This window comes from Orbicella franksi, chromosome 12 (genome assembly GCF_964199315.1).
Source record: "Orbicella franksi chromosome 12, jaOrbFran1.1, whole genome shotgun sequence".
Classification (NCBI taxonomy): domain Eukaryota; kingdom Metazoa; phylum Cnidaria; class Anthozoa; order Scleractinia; family Merulinidae; genus Orbicella; species Orbicella franksi.
In genome coordinates, this window is record NC_138156.1 from 13,616,262 (window position 1) to 13,637,113 (window position 20,852).

The following is a 20,852-nucleotide window of genomic DNA, read 5'->3' on the forward strand; positions in this document are numbered from 1 at the left end:
AAGATGACTTCCGCTCAGGTTGTCGAAACGTCAGTCACCAACAACAGTTCTTTTCAGAACTACACTCACCCGGACGATCACACTATACGAACTACAGAAACCATCTGGTTGGAAATTTCAGGCAAAAACATTAAACAGTTGAATGCCACGTTGCGAGAGAAGGAATCGCTATAAAGTATATCCACATCAGCTAGAGAGACTTAAAAGAGCAGAAAAATAACATCGCCTCAAATCACAGCCCATATTTTCAGAAGATTCCCAAACGGAATGGCGCGAACCATTTGATTTCCAACTGGAATTTCCGGTTTTCCCATGTAAATGGTAAGTACCCTTGATGTTAATTCTGTGTGTTACAAATTTCTCGCGTTTCTCTTCACAATGATTTCATGGAGCTAGACAAGATGCAGGTGAACATTCAAAGAGTCGAATGCGATCTTCGACGAATTGAACAAATTGATTCAAGGCTTAATTATTACAAACCGTACAACTTCATAAAAGTCGAATGAAGAAGTTGGAAGTTGTGGAAGTATTACAATATAATATTATTGCGTAAACATGAAAGTGATTAGCACTAAGAGGGCTACAGTCAAGATGGGTTTATTACATTAAAACACACCTGTAGTTTGACTTCCATTTTTGAGTTGAATTATTAACGAGTTTGAAAACTTGGGCAAGCGGAGAAGTGCCCCGGGCAAGCAAAATTTGAGAGTTACTTGCCCAATGGGCAAGGTGGAATTCAAATATTTTTCAAGCCCTGTCTTTGTTTACAACAAGTTTTCGCGTCTTTTCCCTTCATTTATTCCCAGCATTTGACCAGCTTGGGGTCTTGTTATTGTAAAAAACAAATTTACATCAGTTTTTTAATGCGTCTGTCCTCTTATTGATGATAAATTTCGTCATAACATTGTCAAAGTTAACTGCGGAACCACTCGCCTGCGGCGCAATTTATCATCAATAAGAGGCCAGACGCATAAAAAACTGGCATCAATTTGTTACTTGGATAGGAATGGCAGTAAACATGATTTTATTGACTCTATAGAGCAAAATGCTTTTAAAAAGTGAACATATATGAAGATAAAATCCAAAATTCATTGTAACAAAACATCAAGTGCATTTCCAGCCCATGCATAGTTCTAGCTCTAACTTGAGGAGCAAGGATTTTTGTAGATTTCCAGTACAGTAGTAATAAGGTTTTCCTGTACAGATTTTGGTTGTAACAAAGCAGTGGGTCAGCTATATCTGTTGTTAGCTATTGTTATGTTTGTATAGCGCCGGATGTGAAAAGTTTGCATGTGTACGTGGCTTGTGACTTGTTATAGTGACAATTAAATTATTGCAGTTCTTGTTTTCTTGTTGTTATCAGTTATCACCTTATATCATCTGTCACCATTTCGCTTGGAAAGATAATTTCCTGGCCGCTTAATGGAGGTAAAAAACATATAAATAATACACTTGTGACAGCAAAAAGGTGGCTGCAGCCGCTTAATAGAGATGGCTGTTGAATAGAGGTATCAAATACAGCAGTTTACTGACAAATAAATCAGGACTTTGGAAAATGGCCGCTTAATGGACAGTGGCCACTTAATAGAGGTTGGACTGTACAACTAATTCAATTAATTAATTCATTCTCACATCTGAATGCTTACTTTAAACTAACATGTCTCAGTGTATCAGGACCCCCCTACGTGAATGTATTGTACAAAACAAAACGTAGCATGAACACATGTAAACCTCAAAATGATAATTTCATACAAAGTGTCTTGCATTTCCTTGCATTGGAATACCATGATTCAATGCTGTTTAAGAAGAAAAAATTCTTTTCTTACAGATTCAAGCCAACAATCTAAGGTTGCACACAACTTCTGTGGTCCTGCACTCTAACAGCTATATATTGCACAAGTTTGTTGTATGATCCTTTAACAGTTCACATATGCATGCAGGGACTTGACAAAATTGATTACTATAGGCTATAAATGTTCAGGCTGGAACAATCAAAAGGCTCTTTAAGCAGTCTGACTTCTGGCATTTCAAACCGACATGTTTCATGTAACACATGACAAGGGTGGTCAGAAAGATTTTGAGGAGTTTGTATGTTGCACTACAAAGCAAACATTTTGCAACAATCATAAATTTATATATAATCATTGAGTTTATTTAGGTGGGACACTTGAGCTGTTTTGATTGTTATTACTGATCAAGTTATGAAAGCTAACAAAAAGCTGAATGAGTGTATGTACACAGTACTTCATAGTAAAGAACTACTAATAGTCAAGGGACTTAATTTCTCTGGAATGAGACTAAATCAACATTATACTTTGTCTCTTTTGTTGTTTGTTCAGTAACCTGGCCTTTGAATGCCAGTGAGGCTGCAGGTGACTTTGTTTTGATAAAGACCTCACTACTTTTGCTGTGTAAATCAAGTTGTTCTTATGCTAACTAGTTGGTATTTAATTGAGAAAAGCAAAGAGGTCTGTATCAAAGCAAGGTCACCTCCAGCCTTCCTTGCACTCATTGGCCAGGTAACTAAGGATGTAACTGTAAAATGGCCTATTATAAAAGAAATTGAGATGGAAATTTGAAATTATTTGTGGAAGAAAACCACTTCTCAAGCATGAAACCCTTACACATGCTTTCTGGCAAAGTTTCAGTTAAAAGCTGCTGTCAAAGTCGTTGATAGATCAAATTATACTACTCTTCAAATACAGTACCGATCAGAAGAAACCTAACAGGGAACGCGTTTGCGAACGGGAACAGAACGGATACAGAACGGGTATGAGAACACGAACGGAACGGGTACAGAACGGGTACAGAACGGATACAGAACAGATACCGAACGGAAATGGAACGGATACGGAACGGTTACGAATCACAAAAATGGAAAAAAACGTTCTCCAGAACGCAAACTATACGAGAACGTGTTCTTCAGAACATATGGTAGTAAGTTACGCTATCAGAGTGCTTACCGAGGATTTGGAAACGATGTAACTTTAAATACACGTTCGTTCAATTTTTGTCCAGCCAGGTGATCTTGAGAAAATGACAGAACAAATCATCTTATGTCCTTTTTTAATTTGTTTTTACATGCACTAATCAGGCATCTTCTCTGCATCTTCTCGTCCATTTCGAGTCCATCGTGTCCATTTTGTTATTGTCAACAAGCTGAACTTTATGTCCAAATGAGGAAGTGGATGGACGAGTCGAGTGAGACTGGGATTGAAAGGCTTCCTCGTGAAGAGGAACAAAACAAAACATCGATGTTTTGGTTGACCTTTATTATGGCGTTGTTCACCACCTTTGCGGAAGGATCGGCGAGGATAACGTTCAGTCTTTACTGAAAATTCGCCTGTGAAAATAACGTCGGTAAAAGTATCACAAAATGCTCGCTTCGGCTTTTTGTCAGTACTTTGCACCGCTCGCGTCCTCCAGTCAAGTTTCTACCGCATTCGCCAAACAGTTTTCGCCAATACTTCAATGTTAAATCTCACTAAAAGTATTCGTGTAAATACAAGAGCCAAAAGTTCGTCTTTTGTTTGCATTTTTTCGTCGATGGTGTTAAAAGTGCTTGCAAGCTGGTTTACTTCTTCCTTTCCTGGGGCAATCACACAGATTGCTGGTCGCTTCGTATCATTTTGGAAAGAAGACTTAATATAAACTGGCCTTGAAGTTACAATACCATCTTCCCGTATTTCTAGAGTAACTGGACTCATATTTTCACCACAAAAATTTAAGTTTACTGTCCCTATTCTCGCACAAAGGCGACAGTTTTAACCCATTTTTTGAAATGCAAATGAGTGTCGCCAATCGAACCTTGTAAACGAGTTCTCGGAAACCTTGTTCCTTTGAACGAGTTCCGAGAATGCTTACCGATGGAACGCTAACAGAACGGGAACAGAACAGCACAGAACGGATACAGAACGGGAACGGAACAGATACAGAACGGATACGGAACGGATACGGAACGGATACAGAACGGATACGGAACGGATACAGAATGGGAATGGGAACGCGTGTGGAACGGAAACAGAATGCGTTCGGTCAAGCATTCCCTGTTAGGTTTCTTCTGATCGGTACTGTAGTCTTTAACTTGGGAGCTATTGCTCGACTCCATTACAAACAATTCACCGCTTTGGCAGCCATTTTGTTCACAGTGGTCAGTTATTAGTTTTTTTTATCCAGTAAAGTAAAATAAAACTTTACTTAGCCAGGGTGGCCTTAATCAGCATCATGGCCAGAGGGGCCCTGGTAATAAATATTACAAACATAAAAATTGCAAATTTACATGGAAAATACATGTACATGTATGTATATGCTACTACTGTATACTAATATCTCTGGTTTGGAGTTTTGTTACTGAGACCTTACAAACATAGATCAGAGTGGCTACAAGCCACTCAACTTGAAAAATGGATCTTCTGTAAGCAGAGGCAATTTTGATGCCATTGAACTATGTTTTTAACCTGTAGGTCATATTTCATAAGATTATATATCAAGTTAGTAACATAAACAAGACAAGTCTGAGGATTGTTAACATCTCTGAAAAGCAAGTTTTGGTGTTTTACAATGCAAAAAGATTGCAGTAATATTTTGGCTTTATTTCAGCGTCAAAGTCATGTTGTTACATTGGCTTATACATCAAGGCTAATTTAATCCACCCATCCTAAGGACAAAAGGCTTCTGATCAATTATATCCATGAACAGCATAAAGGAAAGACCTGTACACCATTATTAATTACATTACTTAATAATTGTTTAAAATGTACAATGCACAAATTATGTGTAAATATGCATGCATCCATTACTTTTTAAAATGTGTGTTTTGGACTCACTAATTTGGGGCTGTAATATCCAGGAATGTACCTATCACAGATCATCACAAAACACCAGAAAGCTTCCTGCAGAATAAAAGACAAGGTAAATTTTATTCAATTCCATTTTGGGGGGTTATTTATAAATTAAGAATCCCATACAAACTGCAAAGTTCTAAAGTGTTAGAAATATGATGGTGTTCAAATGTTTCTAAAATTGTAGTTGCTGACAAACATGCGTAAGATCCTAACAAAAGCTTCACTCCAAGTACAGTCCAAGAATAGTGAGCAAAGTTATCACCAGTTTATAATAAAACTGCATGAAGTTATTTTAGCTTTATCAACTTTGATGGATAGTGAGGGAAAGTTGGAGCAAAATACAAATTTCCTAAATGGGGTCATTAACCAATGAAAATTAAATCATGATGAATTTATCACTAATGATCATAATGAATAATCCCTTCAAGGCCCTTAAAAATGACTTATAACTTATTCCTTTCCATCCCAGAAGAGACAGAGGGCATCCACTTTAGTTCACCAGTTGAATTGTTTTTTGGCCCTGTTGTTTGTGTGTACTCAGTCCTCACAAAATGAAATATTCTTAAAATAAAGCATGGCAATTTTGCACTAAGAAACTTGATGCCCACCAGAAATATTGAAGTCTCAGAAGAAAGCACATGTCAAACTCTCCACATTGAGATCTCATGACATCAAAACTGACCATGTTTTTATCTCTCATCATTCTTTAAAAATGAAGGTGTTTTTAATTTTTCAGGGAAACTGAACAACTTTGGCCCAAAAGAGATGTTGTTCAATACTGTAAGACCACAAAATGCAATGAAAGCTCACCTCTGCTGTCATGTGCATTAGTAGGACTGCTACCACTGGAGCCATTGCCTGTATAAAAAATCAAAGCCTATAGAAAATGAGCTGTTACAAATGAAAAGTGGGAAGTTCTTGAGCAAGTTTCAGTAAATTGGATCAATAGGACTACAGCCTGGTGAAGTGATTAAAAATAACTGCTTACACTGTCTCCTGTTATTCCAATGTGTTTGCCAGGAGATTAAAAATAAATATAATGCAATGCCACTACAATTTATCAATTTAGTCACCTCTTCCTTATTAGCCACACCCTCCTACCCACCCCCTAGTTTCAAGGCACATTTTCAGTACTGGAAGCCATTATTGGTAAACACCCTATCAGAAAGCTTGAACAAAAATGGTACATTTATAACTCTATAGAAACACTCAACTGACACGAGCTGTTAACAAAATGACCACATCAGCAGAAAATTTATGTTTGGATAATCGAGAAGTAAAAGTTTGAGAGAACTCAGAAAAACTGTGGAAACACTACTTGCATGTGAATGATGCTTCCAGAGCTTTTCTTGTTCTCCCAAATGTCTACATGTACTTGTGACTTTTAATGGCTTAAATTGATCACATGATAGTGTTTTTCTGTGGAGGGCCACTATCAGGCAGCAGTGCCCATATGACAAAAATGTCTGGATTGATAGTACAAGAAAAAAAACCCTCCTAACCATATGACCTCATGCTTCTCCTGTGTGCATTTCAGGTCTACGAAAGCAAGGAAAAGTAGTGTTTGCAAAAGAAACAATTTTATTCAAGGAGCTTAAGGTGGCTCAACACAGTTTACAGCAGTTAGATTTTGATGGGCCGTTATAACCACTCTTTATCACTTGATGTCACAATCATGGTATCAAAAACTACCCAATCACTGGTGAACACATTGTTATCATTATTGTGACACAATAAGTTTCCATAGCAACAATATGACCTGCTAAAAACACCCTTAGTTACAGCTTTAGGATCTTATAATTCAAAAACGGCACAATGAAATTTTTTGACATTCTCAAAATTTGATAAGCATGATAAGACGCAACCTTTGGCAAAGTTCAAAAATTCTATACATAGCGCTCAGAGCCACCTTAAATTTTCAAAACTTTAAGGTGGCCTGAACCCTATGAAAAGAATTCTTTTTAACTTAGCCAAAAGTTGTGTCTTATCATGCCTGTTTTGAGCCACCTTAAATATCTCTCCCAGCTGTGGTATAATAATTGTGTGTCAAAAAAGTTAAGCAACGTTATAGCCTCTGCTTGCTGTTTCCTCAAGAAACATATGGTGCAGCCAATCAAAGTGTATATTATAGCTGAGATGCCCAGGAATTTCGTAAGGGCTGTAACCCCTAACACCTGCTGAGTATGTTTGATGGGCCCTTGATGTTATGGGGGAACTTGCCTATAGTTGGTACAATTCACTCAAAAAGTAACAGGTTTGTTACAGGGGTGAAGATCAAGGCTATGGGTGACTCCAAACTTAATGACAGCCCTTCTTTGCCAATATTGATAGTTACACTGAAGATACACTAATAAGAAATTGGTTTTCAAGTGAATTGTGATGTCAATAAAGTCTATCACTTACAAATGATATGATCTTAAACTTAATGACTTTCATTCTCACCTGACAGTAACCTGTTTCAGGGTCATATATTGCGTATGCTTTCAAGATGTTAAACAAATCCCTCTGCCTACAAAACAATGTTATCCAAAATCATGATGCTTGCCTATCTACCATTATCCACCATAATCTAAAACAAACCCATCAGTCAGAGTCAGATAAGTTCTGAGCTTCACTGCCTGTCATATAATAAATGTATGTCTTTTAAACATTCACTCTACCATCCTGGGGTACAATGCAATTGAACCCATTGAAGTATTATAATTGTCACAGGTTCAAATCATGTTTTAATCTTGATGCTAAAGTAGCTCAAATCACATATTGCAAGCCATTACATCATCATTAATTTCGGAAATCAATAATATGTCATTTGTAATTCCCATAATCTCAAGCCATTTTTGTACCAATTCATAATGGAATGCTATTCACATGTACAATTAACAGGCGTTTCAATACGTTTTTGAGCAGGCAGGCATCACGGCATGACAACTGGGCACAAAAAGTGCAATGCCCAGAGGGCCTTGCTTAACTAGGGGCAGCCATATCCCCAGGAAAATTCTGAAATCCTACACTTGCAGAGATGCATTTTCCTGCAATTTGGAGCACAAAATCAGTACCATTTAATTGCCTGCAGGCAATCACTGCATAGTTTAAAAGTTCTCCCTCACAAAGTTTGAGGAAATCAACTTTTTCTATCTTGCATAGGTATAGGTGACTGTTAGAGCAAGCTGCTATTACAATGTAATAAATTTAGTATATGATAAAAATCCAATTTAAGCAATTTTTTCTTTAGGAAGTGTCAGGAGCCAGTATACCATGAAACAACCAAGCGTTCTTCTATTGAATTCATTGCAATGGGTATTGAATGTTACCACATTAGCAAGATGGCTGTACAGTATTATCCACCAGACCTGTATTAATCAACAACACTGTGTCAGGCTTTTTCAATAATCTGATTGGTTGTCTAGATATCCACATCTAAAGATGGAGTAGCTAAATACATGTATAAGTGAGATGTGTTACATAGATGGATACCACAGGAAAAATATTTAAAATGTCCAAAAAAAGTGACACCGTTTTGTTAGTTAATAGAGAGGTTAAGCATGACGTTAACGGCAGATGGCAAACGGCAAAGACAACTTCTGATTTTCAGTTCTTTTCTTCTAATCCGTGAATAAAGCACACAAAAATGGAATAACGTCTCCTACTATTCATTGCAAATACAAATAATTTCACTCTACTGTACACACAGCTGAAGAGAGACGACAAAAGTTTCATTTTTGCCGTTTGCCGTAAACGTCATGCTTAACCTCTCTATTATCCCTAGATTGTTTTGGAAAAATTTCACAAAAATCTGCCAAATCTACATACCCTATAAATCACTTGAGAGCAAGCACAAAGGGCCTCCATTTGGAAATTTTTGTCAAATGCAAGACAACAGCAACATTTTGTAAGATATACTGGTAAGATACTGCAAGGAAGCACCAATTTCTTGTTCATTCATCACCAAGATATCGGCGAAATATCACAACAACAAAGCATGATATTCAATGATCCTCGTTTCTATTACTTTTGCACAGTTCTGTAATTATTACATCACTCACCCTGGGCCATTCTTTTCAGAAAACAGCTCATGAAATGGAAAGGTTCTACTCAGGTCCTTTTCAATTATTTTCTCCCAATCTGGGGATTCTCTCTCCACAAGTGTCTGCAAAATTTATATTAATCAAACTTTTATTTTTCTGTCCCATATCAAAGTCCTTAACTCTGTAAATTTATATACAGTGTGCTTTTTCATGCAAATTCAATAGGATGGAGGACTATTGGGGTAAGAATATTGGGAAAGATACTTCAAATGAGCAAAATACTAGTTCCTGATTGAAAGCATGACCCTCAGATGTCAATTAGACACAATATGACAACATACCAAAAGACCAGAAAAGAAATCTGTTAACTTCTTGTAAGTGTGGGTAAGGGAGCAAATGAACTCCCTCACACGGTAGGTGAGGCAAGTGGCCCTTTGAAAATACTAAGAAATTGCCTCTTTCCCACTCCCCAGAGATTTCTTTAGTAGTTATGTGTTTGTGCATTTGTATAATTATATATTTAGAAAGTTATTTCCAATAGAAACATGGCTAACATGTGTCGTGGAATCTACTCTATGGTAAAATTCAGAACTTAGAACCAAAACACACCTTTAAAGGAGTAGGTCACTCCAAAAACCGTGTATTTTTTTCCATCACCAATAAAAAGTTCACATTGAGTTGAGTTACTCACCGTTGTTTTAGCTTCTGAAGTGGATGCGATCCCAGTGAAAAAGAAGTGAAAAGTTCGACACCGGGAGCCACCATTTTGAAAGGATCTTGAAGGCCAGGCTGCATATCCGTGACGTCATTCCGTCCGAATTGGCGCCGCAAAGCTCAAGAAGGAGGTCATTGAAGAAAAATGCTTTCCAACAATTTTTCAACGGAAGGCCCTTGTAAAGGCACATACTGCAAGTGAACAACGCATCGCAAGGAACGAAAAGAGGTAGCTATCAGTTATACTTTTAATTTTTAAAAATATTTTTGCCCGGCAGAACTGTCGTTGACTTGACTGGGTAAATATTATTTCTGTGCAAGAAATTGAAGCTCCTCGCTGGACTACAGGGCTCGAATTTCAAGAAAAAACTTGGGACCAGTTGGCCCCTAAGTTTTCAGGTTTAGTCGCCAGCACAAGTATTTTAGTCGCCAAAAATTTTCGACCCTTCAGGCAATACATTTTCAAGAAAAAGATGCTAAAATAGCGTGAATCACTGGTCAGTTTCATGTATAATCAGTTCGCCGCTTTTTTTTCTATAAAAACAGGGAAAATGGCTGAATTAAATTCTTTTCTTCATTTACCAGTCTTACCAGTATTTATAAAAAAAGCTTCCATGTTGCAAGCTTTTAATTCATTATATTTCGTAGACTGGCGCTAGGGTTTTCGTGTTTTCATGTTTATTGATGCATAGCGACTGCATGCGTTTTTTGGAAGTGATTTATTAAATTTCTTAGGGTACCATGGGAACTTCAAATGCCCTGCAGATTTCTTTAAAATTACAAGTCAGACTAACCCCATACGGTTTTCTTTTATTGAAAAAGTATTTTTTCGCTTTATAAATCTCTTGTGTAGGCCAAAATCAGAGCGTCTTTAATAATCGGCCTTGACAGCCAGGGATGAGATCAACTACTTACAAATTTTTAAATGCTGTCTGATTTGATTTGGAATACATCGGAAGAAGTAGTTAACTGTACGTCAGTCCTATCTACATATCGAAAATTACCGATAACAAGTCCTGCTATAGCGAAATCTGATATCCACATGTAAATAATATTTTGTATGAAACGTGTTACAATTTGTTTTCAATTTTATCAACACGATTCATCATTAATTAAGGACAGTTTTTTTGCATTCACATCATTTTTAGGAATTATAGTTGCTACTGAAAGCAAATCTACGGTAAAAAATGAAGCTTTAATTTTACCGCATGCTTTGTCAAGTAATGAGGCGAGTAAACACGACATATGCGATATGGATAAACACACTAGCAGAGTGAATTTTCCTTCATCAGCTAATGTTTACGCATGTAAAAGTTGCATATACTTTTTCCTTCTATCCAAAACATATTACATATGCTTAGCTTTCCAACAATACAAATTACAATTCTCACAAAAAATCTCAAGTAATGATAAGGAATGTCGTCAATTTCACATTTCTCACGTCAAAGACGTCAATTTCACTTCGCATCTTACATGTAAAAGTCACTGTGTATTTCACAAGAGTCCACGTAGTCCATAAGTGTAAAGAAACCTGGCAAACACGTATGAGCACTGGCAAAAAGTACCCAAATTTTATAAGTAAAAACACAGACTTGTGAGGTGGAAAGCATTCGCCCGATGTAAACACACCATTGAAAACTCATCAGTTTCTGTGATGCCAGAACTCCCTCCGCATTGAACCACCAGTAAAATAAACGTGGAGACAAATTAAATCAAAAGCATTATACTGGGGATTTATTTAAGCCACCAGTTCAATTCTGAGAGCAATTTAAAATTAAAAATAAACCTCCTCTTCCACTAACTGCGTCCATTGCAATTGCACTGCAAAATGTACCTTCCATCTTGGTGACCCACTCGGGCTGTTCTCGGCAACAAACACATTCTCTTTGCGTTGGCATGGTTGCACATCTCTCACAAGTACACCACAGAGCATTTTCCAATCGATCATTCCATTCAACTTGATTATTATCATCCGTGGAATCACTAGCACGTTCTGGCTTCAAGCGCAGCCATACTAAAGCTTAAAAGAACAAACACATTCTCGGACGGAATGACGTCACGGATATGCAGCCTGGCCTTCAAGATCCTTTCAAAATGGTGGCTCCCAGTGTCAACCTTTTCACTTCTTTTTCATTGGGATCGCATCCACTTCAGAAGCTAAAACAACGGTGAGTAACTCAACTCAATGTGAACTTTTTATTGGTGATGGAAAAAAATACACGGTCTTTGGAGTGACCTACTCCTTTAAAGAGTTCAAAATGGTAAGGAATAAGCATCATGAGGACTCGACCGATGGTAAAGACAGCAATAATGGCTTAGAAGCAATGATATGGTTCGTCGGGTTGCAAGAAGATCATTTAAATGAAAGGTTCTTCTCAAATACATGTAAAACAAATTGCGCTACAACACTGAGGACAAATTTAAAATGGACTTTCTCATCTAAGGTATGGCAATATCTCTACTTCAACCAAATATATTGCTTATTTAAATTAACATTTTCTTCTAGAGGAATTACTTTGGTGTTAAAAATGCTTGCATTCTGAACAGATGGACAACAACACACATTCGGATAGCACAAATATTATATACTTTTGGAGAGCGCTTACATCCACTTCACTATTTTTCATGAACAAGAAAGTGGATCTCTTTGTCATTTGCCTATTAATTATTATGCAGCATTGTAGTTATTGGCCTTATTGCTGCTCTTAAGAGGAGCTTGATAACTTCGCATTTTCCGTTCAGAACCACTCATTTGTTTTGTCTTAATTGTTCTCTTTTTTTTTGCAAATGGCAGAATAGTATTACTCCATTTCGCAGAGCATAAAAACATTATTAACTAATGCTCCTTATTATTATAAGTATACCATTGTGCTTGACGAGAGGGACTGTTGCATGATAAAATTGAAGTGTATGAAATGTGTGTTTGCTGTATGAACTGAACTGTTAAAGTCAAGTACTTTTGTATTTCACTAATAAATAAAATATTTTGTGGCGTGTCTGCACAAAAAGTCATCAAATGAATTAATTCTTCATAAGCGAAGCAAATATACTGGGAGGATTTCCACTAAAAAGGTGTAAAATTCACTATTTCCATAACCATTCAGTTCAGCACCCAGGTTGCTAATTTACTTTTGATAGCTCAAGGCAACTTGGCACTCATCTGAGAGGGGGCATTTATTAGAGACAGTCCATTTTTTAAGAGTGCATATTAGAAAGAGAGCTCTTATTAGAAGGAGGGTGCTAAGTATGATCATTACTAATGTTAAGTAACTATGCATTTTAAAACTGTTAAATTTTTCTCGATAAACCAGAAGTAAAGTTTAAAACTTTTAAAACTGAAATAAAATATTTGTCTTACAAGTCTGTATTCAATGCAATAAATGTTATGCTAATTCAGCTGTAACACAGAGTCGTAAAGCCATGACGTCACAAAAATAACATTTTTAAAATTATGGGATATGATGTCATATTCTTATAGAGTACATGTATCCTAAAAGATGCCCTCATCCCAAAAATTAGCTCAGAATTGCAATTCCCAATAGAGATATAAGGGATCAAAGTTTGATAGCATCCCATACAAACCCTTCAAAATTTGTTTCAGTTCTTTCAGTTTAGAACTGACTCAAAATTAGAGAGATTTATATGGGGCAGTACCAAATTTTCATCCTTTATATTTCGGCTGGAAATTACAATTAGGAGGTAATTTTTGACAAGGACCCATTTTCAAGGACGCTCTATTCGAAAATGGCGCCAAATCCCATGATTTCTCCAATTTATTTTTTTGTGACGTCACACTTAAGGACTCTATTCTCAATAATGTAACTGTTTTCTGGTAGCTTACTTGTCATAGGAAAAGTTATGTAAAGAGAGACCCATATGGGATTTGAACTATCAGGCACCACCCACCCATCCTTTAATGGAATTTTCAAAAAGTAGAAGATGATGGCGAATTACACTGCACTAAGGATGCGCAGTAAAGAAGTGCAATGTAATTCTGAGGAATCACCTTAATTGCTATTTAATTTATAATGTATGTATACTGTAACTGATCATTTGAGGCCAAGTTGTTTGCAAATGGATGGCTTTAAGCAGGGCTGGAAATCAAAACTTACTTCAAACACTCCATTATTTTGATTCTTTAGTTCCATACTTCCTGATAAGTTCTGCCATGCATGCCCACGAACAGAAGATGGAATACCTTTGCGACATCTTTCCTTCACCTGTGAGTAATGTTCAATAGTGAGGTCAAATAAATTGGATGCCCAGTCATGGTTGTTTTCAAAGGTAATTAAATTACCATAAACTTCCGATAGTAACGACCCCCATTGCCTCTAGTAAATCCCAAAAGTGGCAACCCCCCGAAAGTAGTGACCCCCTCGAAAGTAGCGACCTTCCCAAAAGTAGCAAGCCCTGCCCCATGCCAACTCCACCTACTCGCCAAATATGACTAGACCAACTGTTTAATCCAACGGTATATTTATGTCTCCAGTTAATAGTCAAGTGAACAGGAAAACGAACTTTTCTTCGCATTAAAATTTAAAACTCTTCATGTCATTTTCAACAGGAAGGTAGGTAATAACTGCAACGTTTCAGCTTCAAAAAAATTGAAATATTGGCTGATTCCCCCATGCAGTAGTCCAGTTAAAGCAGGAGTGCACCTGAAGGTGTGTGGGTGCAAGGAGCTTAACGAGGAAGAAAAGAGATTCCTTGTTTCTATGATATCACAGTGACTGTGAATAAAGGGCTCACAAAAGAACTCCGGGAGAAACTTGCACAACTTGTGCCTACAACAGATAACACGGTGTAGACATGTAGAGGCCACCCAATGTTAGTAACATGAAACTGGAACAATGACATATTATACCTCATTTTGTTTGAATTGCCATCTTTTTTTTTTGTTAAAAAAGGTCTGTTGTACCAACTTTATATAACGTTTTTTACTCTCTGAAAGTAGCGACCACCCAAAAGTAGCGAGCCTCAACAGCTGCTAATTCCAAAAGTAACGAGGGTCATTACTATCGGAAGTTTACGGTAATGCACAACTACCAGGCATTCTTATAAGTCAAACTTCTTATTCCCAAATCAATACAACCACCATGCAGGTATGCAAGGTATTTTAAAAGAGCATGTTAAGCATCATGTCTCTTTTCTGTTTGCACTCAATCCAACTCGTGTGCTGTGTTTCACATCATAATAACCAATGTAAACAACTTGGTTCCCAGATTCCCACTCTATTTCCTGTTTTCCTTTGACGTATGAGAAACCAGCTGAGATTCTGAGGGATTTGATTTTGACTTTGAACACTATAAACAGACACTACATTATTTTATCTATCACATTGGCATAGGACGCCGCAATCTTTGCTTGAGAGAAAGATATCTTGACCCCAACAGATTTTCTTCCAAAAATGTGAAAACGAGTGAAAAAGTCCAGGTCAGTGTTCAAAATATAATTTCCAGTCAATTTACCAAGGTTGAGGCAAATCAGAGCCAGAAAAAAGAAAAAAGGCCTACAATTCGACATAGGGCGGATATGCATATGGTTCTTCAAATGTTCACCTTGTCTTTCTCCTGACAATTAATTAATCTAGCACTTAAAATGCACAGGAATAATGAGCTGCTAGAAAGTACAACATCAGCCAGCCAATCCTATAATCTCAGAAGGCTCAAAATTATTGTGCATGCAGATACTTAGATAAGCTCACACTTGACTAATACTGCCTTCTATGTTCTTCTTGAGTAGAAATGTACATACTTGATAAATACAGCAAATTTGCATTAATCTTACATGTAATTCTTTAAGCATTGCATTATTTATTGTAATGTTACACAGCAACCTTTGGAAATTTCTTTGCCATCCACTTGTCCCAGTTTTGTAGCATTTCAACCCACTTTAGCTCTCTATGTCTGTAAACATCTGCGGCTACATCATTGTTTGCCTCACTAAATGAAGAGAAGACAATCCATTAACAAAAATGCTAAAAGAAGAAGTTACTGTTAAGGCTGGTTTTCCACTACAAAGAATTTGCTGAAAATTAGTGAAACATCAAAACCTTTTATTTCCTCAGCAGCGATCAAATGTGTGGGAATAAACATTAAAACAGACACATTCCAGGAGAATTCCCACAACTTCATCAACTACAGATGTATTCTTTCAGGATTTGTGAATAAAATCTTGTGGAGATAGAGTTATAACTACTGAAAATTGGCTGTTATATCTCTGCAGCTGCTAGCCTGCGTAGCAAGCATTCCCATACAAAGAGCTTTTCCGCATTCTGAACTCACATAAATTGGAATGAGAACAAAAATTTGACAAAGCAAGGGGTGTTGGGGCGAGAGAGGGAATGCTTGCCTGCAAACCCCTCCATTTTGAAAAACTTGTTCACCCATGAACAGGCTCCTGATTGGTGCAGCATGGTCATCTTGATTGACAAGTGTATCAACTTTGCTTGAATGATTCCAGGAATAACTCGAGTGTGACCTGCACAATGTCGTGAAGGAAAGTTTATGAAATAGGGACTGGGGCTGACCATCATGGCGTCGAGCTCACTGCTTTGATAGCTCCACAAACTATGGCGATTTAATGATTTGTAAGCTGAAGTTTTTGGCTATGCACTGTGAACAAAAAGGTTAGATGGACTGTTTCGACACAAATATTTGGCTGATGTAGCTGGACCTGGATTTTAAAGATGCCACCAAAGGAAAAAAAGCGGCAACGAGGTTCAAGTTCATCGACCGGGGAGCCTGACGAAATTCTTGAGAGACTGTTAAGCATCCAAAATCGCATTGAAAATGGATTTACAAAGATTTATGATGAAATAGAAACTTTAAAGACTGAACTAAACGACAATATCAAGTCCGTTAAAGAAGAACTGGGTGAGACAACAAAATCTCTAAATGCCGTATGAGAAGAAGTTCGATTGCTCAAAGAAGAGAACAAAGAACTAAAAAAGCAACTTGACAGCACCACTAAACAGAATGATACTTTAGAGAAGAAGGTCGAAACCCTAAGGAGTCGACTGGTAAAACAGGAGGATTACTCAAGAAGGGAAAATTTACGTTTTTATGATATCCCAGAAGAACCAAATGAGACGAACAAAGAATGTTTTCAGAAGCTGAGGCAAGTTTTGACCGAGCTCGGAGCGCCTTCAGATGTCAAATTTCATGCGGTTCATCGTACAGGAAAGCCGAATGTGGGCACACGAACACCTTCAACATCGAATGAAGAAGAGATGCAGGGACCACCTCGCCTGCGACCAATATTAGCCCGTTTTCTATCGCGTATGGACTGCGATTTGGTGTGGTTTAAGAGAAAGGAATTGCTGAAGAGCGCCTGTTTCCCAACTGTATTTATCGACAAGGATCTCTCTCCAGAATCTGCTAAAGACCGAGCTAAATTACGTGCTGCCTTTAGGAAAGCTAAACAACTGAACATTGCTAAGGTACTACTCAGAGATAAAAGCCTAATTATAAATAGTAGTAAATATTCTGTAGACACATTACCAGAGTACTTGCTGCCAAGCGAGCAATCAACTACTCCTGAGTAAAAACCTTTGATTGACTTTATTTCCATTTTATTTTGTAAAGCTGATGATCGGTTTTTATCGTTTAAGGCACCACCAAACCTCTTTATAAGGCTAGGCTATCTCTATCTATAAGAACACTCAACTGATAGGCAATTTATAAGTCTTAACTTTGCTTTGGTGCCGCTAATATTGCGATATAAATGGTAATTAGAATTGTGATAAAATTCTTGCATACCAAAATTTAACGGAAAGAAACACCAAAACATTTAATTCGCCAAAGTTTTTTTCATTAGCACCTAACATTTTTGTTTTGTTTTTATAACAATAGCTGAATAAGTCCAAAGTCCCAAGGGTCCAAACCAAGGTTCAAATCTTGAGACCCTTTTACCATCTAATTAGTTTAGTTTTTTGTTTTAATATGTGTTAAAAATGTCTATTTAGTGAGTGTACATGTTATTGCTTCTATGTATACTACATAGACTTTTCTTTTGGAGCTGCCAGTTTGGAAACAGCTCTTTTGAGTCAAATAATAATTATACAATGGCAAGCAAAAAGGAGACTGTAAATTTTAAACTTCTTTCGTTTAACGTACGTGGAATCCGTTCGCTTGAAAAAAGGAAAGCTTTGTCTATCTGGTTAAATAAGCAAAAAGCAGACATTATTTTCCTCCAAGAAACGTACAGTTCAGTAGAAATCGAGAATATATGGAGAACCCAATGGAATGGGAAAATGTTTTTCGTGCATGGATCAAATCACAGTTGCAGCGTTATAACACTTGTTAGAAATGATTTAGATTTTGAAGAATCCTGCAAGTGTGACCAAAACGGTAGATTTATAATTTTGAATGCGTCTGTGCAAGGAGTTAAATATGTCTTTGCCAACATCTATGCACCAAATAAGGTACGTCATCAATATACTTACTTTAAAGATTTATATGAAATATTGGACGACATCATAACAAGCGCTGAACAAAATGTTATCATTGGAGGTGACTTCAACGTCACTATTGATCAAGTCTGGACTGTTTGGATGGTTCACCAGCAAAAAAAGAATCGGTTAAGATTCTTGAAGAAATCTGTTTGGATCTGGAATGGATCGATATCTGGAGAGTAAGAAATCCGAAAGAGAGGCTGTTTACTTGGAAGCAAACCAAACCTTTGATCCAAAGAAGACTAGATTTTTGGCTGATTAGCGACACCTGCCAAGACGAAGTCGAAGAAGTTAAAATTATACCTTCTATAAAGTCAGATCATTTAGCAATTACATTAATTTTTAATGGCATAGAAGAACAAAAGCATGGTCCATCTCATTGGAAATTCAACTCTAGTTTGACTAAGGATGACGAGTATGTAAAACTTATTAGTGAAAGTGTACCCGTTTGGATTGAGGAATTTAAAGAGGTCAATGACAAAAGAGTGCTCTGGAATCTTATAAAATATAGAATCCGACAAGTTTCTATAAAATATAGTAAAGTGAAAGCATGGCTAAGAAAAGACAAATTGCTAGAAATAGAAACACTTCTTAAAGTGTACCAGGAAAAGTGCTCTACTGATCCGTCAGCAGAAAATATTGAGCAGTTTGAAATTCTTCAAAGTAAGTACGATGCACATTTTGATTACCTTTTGAAAGGAGCTATTATTTGTTCGAGAGCGTCCTGGTACGAGAAGGGTGAAAAAAATAATAAGTACTTTCTAAGCTTAGAATCTCATAAAAAGGCCAAAAGTTGTGTCCATAAAGTTTTTACTAAAAAAGGAACTTTAAGCTCAGACCCAAAGAAAATTATGAATGAGATTGAAGATTTTTACACAGATTTATACGGTCTCGAGAGTAACCTACCAGAATTTGCAGATTCCTTTTTTCAACATTCTGCAATTCCTAAACTCTCACCAGATAGAGCAGCAACTTGTGAAGGAAAGCTAAGGGTGGAAGAATGTTTTAAAAGCCTACAATCCTTTAAAGAAAACAAATCACCAGGAAATGATGGACTTACTGTGGAATTTTATAAAACATTCTGGGGTGTTCTGGGTAATCTTCTGGTAGAAAGTCTAAATTGTGCTTTTGACTACCGTGAGTTATCAAATTCACAAAAGCAAGCAATTATAACTTTGATAGAAAAGAAAGGAAAAGACAGAAGACATATTTCCAATTGGAGACCAATCTCGTTAATAAATGTGGATGCAAAGATTGGATCAAAAGCAATGCTTATGTTAAAGGAAAGTCTATATTCGACACAGTTAGAAGTATTGACGATATTTTAGAATTTACTGAACGGAAAAAGATCAAAGGCTTTATGCTAGCAATTGATTTTAAAAAAGCGTTTGATTCGCTTAACAGAAGTTTTATGTTTGAAACGCTGTTAACTTTTAACTTTGGCCCTTCCTTCGTGCGTTGGATTAGGACTTTTTATCAAAATATAACAAGTTCAGTTATGAATAATGGTTTTTCGACGGGCCCATTCAAAGTACGGAGAGGTGTTAGACAAGGTGACCCCCTATCAGCGTATTTGTTTATTATCTGTCTTGAAATTCTTACTATCTCAGTGCATGAAAATAACAATATCCAAGGGATTCAAGTCGATAAGGAAGAAATTAAACTTGAAATGTTTGCCGATGATGTTACAGCCTTTGTAAGAAACAGGAGATCTCTCGAAGCCCTTCTCTGCACTACTGACTTGTTTAGTAAGTGCTCTGGACTTGAAATCAACTCCAAAAAAACTGAATGTATGCTTTTGGGTAATCAAGTCTCCTTGGCAGCAACGGATGTCATTTCCTCCAAAAACATCCGAATTAAAGACACGGTTAAAATTTTAGGTGTTTACTTTACTTACAATGAAAGTCAAAGAAAAAAGTTAAATTTTGATGAAATTCTTAAATCCATTAAAGAAAAGTTGTAAAGGTGGAAGTGGAGGGACCTTACCATTCTAGGAAGAATTCAGATTGTAAAGACGTTTGTGACACCATTGTTCATGTACAGAACCAGTTTAATTTGTGTGCAAAAAGATACCGTAATGGAAGTCAACAGATTACTCTTCCAGTTCATCTGGAAAGGAAAAGATAAAGTCAAACGTTTATCACTTGTAAGTGATATCGAAAAAGGTGGACTAAAAGCGCCCCATGTAGAATCGATTATTAAAAGCCAAAGGATCATGTGTTGCAAGAAATTTGCCGATGATCAACAAAGTAATTGGAAGATTATTCTTTCCCATTAACTAAAAAATGTGGGGTCGAAACTACTTCTGCGCTGTGCTTTTGACTTAAAGAAATTGCCTATTAATTTACCCATTTATTATGAAGAATGTCTGCGATGTTTTGCAGAATATTCATGCGCGAGTAGAATAACTGAGCAAGTACTTTGTCAAGAAATACACAATACAGTGATTTGGAACAACAAGTTTATTTGTATACAAGGTAGGTCCATTTTCTACGAAGAGTTATATAGAAAAGGAATTATTACACTTGGGGATCTTACGACTAAAGAAAATGCAGTATTCACAGGGTTTCAAATTATTACAAGCTCTTCGCTTACATCCAAAGAAAAGTTTCAGCTAATGGCAATCATAGACGCATTACCTGCACAGTGGCGACAACATTTAAAAACCTGCAACAATTTTTCAAAAAACTCTACGTTTTCCAGTAACGCACAGTTACACCTAAATGGTCACAATGTAAACTTGGATAAGGTCATATCCAAGAGCATTTATAACGAAGTTCGCTCAAAGAACAAGAGTGTACCAACTGCACAGCT

At 36.8% G+C, this 20,852-nt stretch overlaps 1 protein-coding gene across 1 annotated transcript in view; it reads right to left on the bottom strand.

Annotated features, from left to right (window-relative positions):
* Positions 1-20,852, bottom strand: part of LOC145462439 (TBC1 domain family member 10A-like) — a 41,823-nt gene that overhangs the window by 12,387 nt on the left and 8,584 nt on the right. The window contains exons 2-7 of the mRNA XM_081445969.1: positions 15,420-15,525; positions 13,696-13,803; positions 8,888-8,991; positions 7,287-7,353; positions 5,655-5,702; positions 4,827-4,892 (exon numbers count right to left, since the gene is read on the bottom strand). Coding sequence (XP_081302095.1) covers positions 4,827-4,892; positions 5,655-5,702; positions 7,287-7,353; positions 8,888-8,991; positions 13,696-13,803; positions 15,420-15,525 — 499 coding nt within the window. The remainder of the gene's footprint in view (positions 1-4,826; positions 4,893-5,654; positions 5,703-7,286; positions 7,354-8,887; positions 8,992-13,695; positions 13,804-15,419; positions 15,526-20,852) is intronic.